We start from the raw sequence: 7,500 nt of genomic DNA, 5'->3' as shown, positions 1-7,500 counted from the left end.
TGGCATGGGGGTGCGTTGGGCGCCTGAGGCAACCACATTCAATACAGCAGCGACAGCGGAAACGCGAACACAGTGATAATAATTTACATCAATTTGCGCCCAACTCACGTTTTGTGGATGCGGGTGATGTTGCGAATGCGCTTGCGCATGGTGATGCCGACATTGCCGGCCACGTTGTACACCATTGGGGCAACCTGCATCGTACACGCGTCACAGCGAGGCAGAGGAGACACGGAGCGGAGCACGGGGTGAGGCGATGGGGAGGGGAATGGTGAGGGTAGGTGGAAGGACGAATGATGGGATAACGGATGGATCCGCACTGCGTCGCCCAAAACAAGTGCAAACATTGACCCATTGACACGGGCACACCCACCCGCACACACAGCCACACAGCCACAAAGCACGGTGGGTGTAAGGTGTATTTTTACCATTGCGGTGCAGGACACGACGTCACCGCGGCGAATGAAGGCCTTATCTGGATCAACCTCAGCGCCCGTTCTGTGCACCACACACACACATATGACGCCAGTCGGGGGAAGAGTTGGGTTAAGGATGGAAAAGTGATTCAAATGATTCAACAGGCAAGAGCACGACAAAAACCAAAACCGACACTGCACACACACAGACACAGACACAGACACAGACAAACAGACACAGACACACACACAGGCACACACACACAGAACTTTCGCCCTTCCTCTCGCTCTGTCTCCATCCAATAGCAGGCGTTTGAGAATGCCTGCAGGCACGCACTCGTCAAAGAGGCGGACGTGGAGGCGGGTGTGCGTCTCCTGCACCTCCTTGTCGGCCTCGGTGTACACACGAACGGGGGTGCTGTTGTAGCAGCGAGGCATGGTGTGGTGAGTGTTGTGGCATCATTGTAAAGGCAATGGGGCAGACTGCTGTGTGAGGAAAAGCACAAGAAGGATGACAACACACACACACATGCAACAAGGAGTGTACGAAGGGGATGCAGCAGCATTGAGTCAACAACAAGAACAAGAACAAGAACAAGAACAAGAAGAAGAACAACTTAAACAACAACTTAAACAACTTAAACAAAAACAACAACAACAACAACTTAACCAACAACAACAGTGACGCACTCCTTTCTGCGCTTCATGTAGACTGGCTGCTTGAAGGCAAGGTATTCAACCTGCTGGCCCTCCGGGCCCTGGCGGTCGCGGCCGCCGGCAGCGAACACACGTGGACGGGTGGTGGTGGTGGTGGTGGTGGTAGTGGCGGTGGATGATTGTGTCGCATCAGTACTTGTTGGAGAGGGTAGGCAGGGGATGGGGATGATTGAGGAGGGGGGGGGGGGAGGGGAGGCAGGCAACGGGTACGGTGTGATCACGCACACATACTGACGCGCACACACACATACAGACGAGGGCACACACGTAAATGGGGAATGAAGGCAGCATGCGCCTGCTCGCGGGCACAGAAACATCAAAGCACGATGGTATGTACGTGTGTGTGCATGTGCGTGTGCATCGAACGCACCTCCCACGTGCGTGAGATGGCCGATGCGGTGTTGAGGATGCCGTCCTTGAGCATGCTCGGGTCGTCGCTGCGCTGAAGAAACGAAAACTTCTGCTCCAGTGGCGGGTACGACTGCAAGGTCGAGGGGGCGGTGGGTATGGATGAGCCAGAGGGCAGGTGAGGTGAAGAGTGTCGATAAAGAGCGTGTATCGAAGATGTGGGAGCATCGGGGCAGACACACACCGACACACACACACACCGACACACACACACACACACACACACACACACACACACACACACACACCGACACAGATGCATGCACATGGGCAGACAGACATCAAGGGCGTGTGCAAATGACGTACGCTGAGGTTGGCTGCAACATGGTCGATAAGCTGATGATAGCGACAAGGGCGGTGGTGGTGATGATGATTGTGAGTGGTGGTGGCGGCGGTGGTGGTGAGGAAGAGGAGGAGTGTGAGCAGCTGCATCTCATGGGGAGAAGGTGTTGAAATGCAACAGGGGGCATGTTCACACTCTTGTATGCGAACAGCAACAGGAACAAACGAAACAAGAACAAGCATAAATGAAACAAGAACAAGAACAAGAACGAGAACAACAAGAACAATAACGCCACCACCAGCATCATAATCATCATCATCATCATCATCACCACCACCACCACCACCATCATAATCATCATCATCATCATCATCAGCAGCAGCACCTTTGACTGGATGGCCGTGAGCCACTGCAGGTAGTCGGTCATGAGGGCGTTGGTCTTCTCAAAGTCGGCCGGGTCAATGTCGCTCAGAGACAGCTGGTGTGGACACGACGATCGGCCAGGGGTTTCGGTACGAGGGGCGGGAGGGGCGGGGAGGTAAGCGGGGGTGGGAAGACACACGAACGCAATTGTGCAAACATACCGAGGAGCTACACAGATGGACAGACAGACAGACACGCGCGCGAATCCCCCAGCCCACATCGTGTCTCTTGCCACGCACGCACGCACGCACGCACGCACCACCACCACCACCACCACCACCCTTACGACGACCATGGCGCCAACATTCGTACCTCCTGCTGGGCGTCCTCGAGCTTGTCGACCTTGACGGTGCCGGACGCAAAGTGTCGCTCAACGCCGAAGTTACCGCGCGGCCCAAAGTGGGACATGCCCGTCAGCGCAAAGGGCGTCAGGTGCAGGATGGACTGCACAGGGCTGCAGGCAGAGTGGCGGGGAGGTTGGGAGATGGGGTGTGTGCATGTGTGCGTGCGTGTGTGCGTGTGTGCGAGCGAGTGATAGAGAGAGAGTGTGTGTGAATGTGTGTGCGTGCATGAGCAGAGAGGTGATGAAGCAATGCGCATGCAAATACACACCCACACCCACACCCACAAGCACGCACACACCCACACACATACTATCATGGTCTCACGTACTCTTTGCCATCAATCTGGACAAGGGCGCGGCCGTTCACACACACAAACTCCATCTGCAAAACGTGAGGGGAACGCACATGCTGGTCAGTCTGACGTGCAAGGCAGTACTGCACCACGACAAAATACTTGTTCGAATCCAAACACCCACCCACACCCACACCCACACCTACACGCACACACTTGTTCGAATCCAAACATACACACACACACACATGCACGTACCGAGTCGACTGGGATGTTCTTGAAGCTGTTTGGGTTCTCCAGGAACACCTCCGTGGCTGATGACGGTGTAGTGATGGCATACAGGGCGACCGATATGCAGCACGTGAGGAAAACGAGCACCGCAAAGTGTCCAATCAAGTGATGTGCAAACAACAACAACAACACCACCACCACCATCACCACCAGCAACAACAACAGCAAAGACAGCCACGGCAAAGACAACAAGCACAATGTGCTGTTTGTGTGCATGGGGTGTGCGTGTGTGTATGTGTGCTGAGTGTGCGACAGGTGTGAATCTCACTCACCCTTATGGAGGAGGTCTGGGTCCATGCCAGTGTTGGTGGAGCCTGTTTCACAAGGAGACAAGGGTGTAAGAATAGCAGCGGCAGGAAGGAAGCCGCGCACTGCATGGCGAGGGCATCCGTTGCAGACAGACAGAGTGGCAGAGAGAGAGAGGCAGAGAGACAGACAGACAGAAAGACAGAGAGACAGACACACATACACGCACACATACACACATATGCACACACATGTACACACCAGTGGACAGAGCACGGACGGCATTGGCTGCAGCGAAGCGGACGCCGGTGGCGGCGCGGAGGGCACGGGTGCCTGTACGAAGCAAGTGCATCGCACGAGCATACAGGATCATGTCAGCCAGTGGTCATGGCAGGTGACAATACTTGCTTTGGATAACAACGGCGCAGGTTGTTCTTGGCATGCATGCAGCCGCAAGCCTCACACACGAAACATCCTCACTCACAAGCGAGCATGGTTGGCAGACGGAGCAAAGTTGACTTGGGGGTTGTCTAAGAACAACTACAAGAGCAGCAAGGGCAGCAAGGGAAGCAAGAGCAGCAAGAGCAGCAAGGGAAGCAAGGGCAGGAGACAGTGGATGGCAAGTGGACATCAAACAACAGACGAACAAGCTGGATGGATGAGCACGGGAAATGAAACACTCTTGTCGTGAACAAAAGGGCACAAGCAGAACAAGCGGGTTTGCATCACACATTTGCTGCATGTTGCTGATTGTGCAAATGTGTGTGTGTGTATGTGTGTTGTGTGCTGTGCATGTGCGTGCGTGTGCGTGCGCTGTGTGTTGATCTGTCGCGCGGCACACCTCACTCTCCGTGCACTTCAACACACACACTCACAGACGCACAGGTTCAGGTGTGACAACACTCACTCACGCTCTTTGCGCTGTATTGTGTGCGACACGACAGACGAAAATGTCGTAGCGCACAACCGCCTGAAATAATCGCACAAGAAGAAGGACAACGCACCAGTCACAACAGCACGCACACCACCCACCCCCCCCCCCCCGCACCTCTTCCTCGCACACGTCCCCCCAGCTGGATGCAGGAGGCAGGGCCGCCACCACGCCGTGGCGAGCGCAAGCTTTATTCCCTTCTGCATGAGGACATCGAGCAACTGAAAGACTACATGGGCGCCTGCAAGTCAGTTACCCCGTGTGGGTTGGATCGGGGGATTCGTCATGATCGCAGCAGCCATCCCATTCCACCACCCAACAGCTCATACACACACCCACATGCACACCTGCACGCATGACTTTGACACCACTTTGCACCTCCACGCGCTTGTGTATGTGTGTGTGTGTGTGATTCTTGCAGTGACTGGAGCGAAAGAATTCAGGCTGAAGTGGCAAAGCTGTACACCTTACTTGAAACAACCCAGGTGTGCGTGTGTGCGTGTGCGTGTGCGTGTGCGTGTGCGTGTGCGTGTGCGTGTGCGTGTGCGTGTGCGTGTGCGTGTGCGTGTGCGTGTGCGTGTGCGTGTGCGTGTGCGTGTGCGCGCGCGTTTGCGTGGTTGCGCGTCCTCCAATGCCTAATAGCCTGTGGTTGTTAATGTGTCGTGTTGGGCGCATGGATCTGAGTGAGTGCATGGCGGAGCTGACTGTACGTTGCATCACGCCATGGCACAGGGTGATATCGAAACCATAAGAACAGACAGTGAAGGTCTGAAGACCGTGGACGTCGCTACCCCCGAACTGGACACACAGGTGCCGTTGTGACACAGGCTGTTTGTGCTGGTGTTGCTAACCGACTTGTGCTGGGTGCTGCTTCAAGCCGCAACCGCTCCTTGTGCGCATGTTGACTCCTTGCCAAACGCACAGACACACACGCGCACACGCAGACAGATAGAATGCATGTATGTGCTGTGCATACGTCTGCAACACACCACAGAGACACAGGCACGCACAATGCACTCACGCAATGCACACACTCACAAGCACACACACACTCTCACAATGCACAACCTTCACGTTCTATTGTGCTGCCCGCCTCATGGTCGTCATTGTTGCCACCACCTCGACTCCCTCTCCTCCCCCTCTCCTCCCTCTCTCCCTCCACCACCAACCAGATCAAGGACACACTTGGTGCCCTACAACCGCTGGTCAAGAAGCAGTCCGAGAAAGTGCGGGCGTTGTCAGATGCCGTGAGCGCGTGTGATTTTCACCTATCGTCGCAGCAGAAGGAGGCGCTTGAGATTGAATCCGTGACCCAGACCAAACTCGACAGGGTGAGCGGTGTGGTGGTGGTGGCGTGATGGTTTGCTTGGATCGATAGCGGTAGGGCAGCGGCTTTCTGCTGCGCCCTGGCTGCTGCCAACAACACAATGAGCATGGTTGCGCCGTTGTGATGTTGCATTGCAGATGAAATGTAGGCGCCTCAAGTCGCAGCGCATCTGAACCATCACACGCAAACACAGAACATCCAGACACACACACACACACACACACACACACACACACACACACACACACACACACACACACACACACACACACACACACACACACACACACACACACACACACACACACACACACACACACACACACACACACACACACACACACACACACACACACACACACACAAACAAACGCACGCACACACACACACACACACACACACACACACACACACACACACACACACACACCATGTGCACGACAGGCGCACCGCCTTGCACGTCGTATCCACTCGCGTCTCTCGGAGAAATTCAACGGCGCTCTCATCCCAATGGATCTCGCGCTCTGGGGTACGCAGCCATGCATGCGCTTGCATTGGCGCTGGCGTGTGTATGTGTGTATGTGTGTATGTGTGTGCGTGTGTGTGTATGTGTGTGCGTGTGTGCGTGTGTGCGTGTGTTTCCAACATGTTTGCGAGGTCATCCTTTGTATCTGTCACGCATGTCTTCGCCATGTGGAATGCTCACATCGGTTGTGAACAAATCACACACACACACACGCACACATAATCACACACACACACGCACACATAATCACACGCACACACGCACACACGCACACACGCACACACGCACACATAATCACACACACACACACACACACGACCATGTGCATGCCACCTCCATCCATATCTGCTCCAGGCAACATCCACCATCCCATGAGCGGGCTCGTACCGGTTCGGGCGGGCGGCGACAGCGCGTTTGCACACATCCACAAGACAACAGAGGAAACGTTGCTGCTCACAGTAGCAGGAGTCACAGCACGTGAGGAGCAGTGTGCTTTGTTGTCTTGTCGTGATGATGGTGATATTGCTTGGTTTATTGGGCGTGCTTTCTTGCTTCACAGCTTTGCTTCACTCACCCACGTACTCACATGCTTCCACACACGTGCACACATGCGCGCCAACCCCTCCCCCCCCCACCAATCACGACCTCATCTTCAATCACCACCGCCACCGCTGCCGCTGGTGACGTGACGCCAACCAGAGTGTGCTCTCCCTGATGATGTGCACATTCGTCTTCTCGTTCCCGCAACTCGCGCGTTCCCGCTTCGCGCCACCATTCGCCGTGCAACAGTTGCGCGCGTGTGTGCACGTGTGTCCGCGCATACCATGGCGCGCGTGCTTGCAAGGGGCGGGGCCGATGCTTGCCTGCAGGCAATGCAATGCACGGGCATATGCGGCTCTTCTGAGGCAGTTGCACAGGGCAGCGCCGCCGTCCACTGCTCGCTCTTTCGCGCGCTCCTCCTTCAACTCCACGAGGTACGAAACCTTGTTGTTGTGTGTGTTTGTGTGTGTTGTTTGTTGTGTGTTGTTTGTTTGTGTGTGCTGTTTGTTTGTGCGTGCCTCTGCGTGCGTGCGTGTTTGTGTGTGTGTCGTTTGTTTGTTTGTGCGTGCGTGTGTGTGTTGTTTGTTTGTGCGTGCGTGCCTGTGTGGCAGATTGACGGACCTGCACTCTCAACACGTCGTCCACACTCGTTTCCATGTTGCTCACGGTGTCACGTCCACCCTGTGTGTGTGTGTGTGTGTGTGTGTGTGTGTGTGTGTGTGTGTGTGTGTGTGTGTGTGTGTGTGTGTGTGTGTG

At 55.2% G+C, this 7,500-nt stretch overlaps 2 protein-coding genes across 2 annotated transcripts in view; one reads left to right on the top strand and one right to left on the bottom strand.

The window, feature by feature from the left end:
- PTSG_08788 (uncharacterized protein) overlaps positions 1-4,364 on the bottom strand; it is a 4,720-nt gene extending 356 nt beyond the window's left edge. Inside the window, exons 1-14 of the mRNA XM_004990115.1 lie at positions 4,332-4,364; positions 3,905-3,960; positions 3,682-3,753; positions 3,447-3,488; positions 3,142-3,197; positions 2,920-2,972; positions 2,560-2,701; positions 2,210-2,302; positions 1,848-1,877; positions 1,504-1,614; positions 1,107-1,174; positions 754-834; positions 429-498; positions 109-194 (exon numbers count right to left, since the gene is read on the bottom strand). Coding sequence (XP_004990172.1) covers positions 109-194; positions 429-498; positions 754-834; positions 1,107-1,174; positions 1,504-1,614; positions 1,848-1,877; positions 2,210-2,302; positions 2,560-2,701; positions 2,920-2,972; positions 3,142-3,197; positions 3,447-3,488; positions 3,682-3,753; positions 3,905-3,914 — 914 coding nt within the window. The 5' untranslated portion in view covers positions 3,915-3,960; positions 4,332-4,364. The remainder of the gene's footprint in view (positions 1-108; positions 195-428; positions 499-753; positions 835-1,106; positions 1,175-1,503; positions 1,615-1,847; positions 1,878-2,209; positions 2,303-2,559; positions 2,702-2,919; positions 2,973-3,141; positions 3,198-3,446; positions 3,489-3,681; positions 3,754-3,904; positions 3,961-4,331) is intronic.
- Positions 4,365-4,467: 103 nt separating this feature from the next.
- PTSG_08787 (uncharacterized protein) overlaps positions 4,468-7,500 on the top strand; it is a 4,339-nt gene continuing 1,306 nt past the window's right edge. Inside the window, exons 1-7 of the mRNA XM_004990114.1 lie at positions 4,468-4,598; positions 4,773-4,836; positions 5,084-5,161; positions 5,524-5,682; positions 6,123-6,207; positions 6,559-6,681; positions 7,074-7,178. Of these exons, the coding sequence (XP_004990171.1) occupies positions 4,498-4,598; positions 4,773-4,836; positions 5,084-5,161; positions 5,524-5,682; positions 6,123-6,207; positions 6,559-6,681; positions 7,074-7,108 (645 nt within the window). The 5' untranslated portion in view covers positions 4,468-4,497 and the 3' untranslated portion in view covers positions 7,109-7,178. The remainder of the gene's footprint in view (positions 4,599-4,772; positions 4,837-5,083; positions 5,162-5,523; positions 5,683-6,122; positions 6,208-6,558; positions 6,682-7,073; positions 7,179-7,500) is intronic.

Source organism: Salpingoeca rosetta (assembly GCF_000188695.1).
Source record: "Salpingoeca rosetta unplaced genomic scaffold supercont1.25, whole genome shotgun sequence".
NCBI classification, from domain to species: domain Eukaryota; class Choanoflagellata; order Craspedida; family Salpingoecidae; genus Salpingoeca; species Salpingoeca rosetta.
The sequence above is the reverse complement of the archived record's forward strand: the minus strand, read 5'-3'. Positions and strand labels throughout refer to the sequence as shown.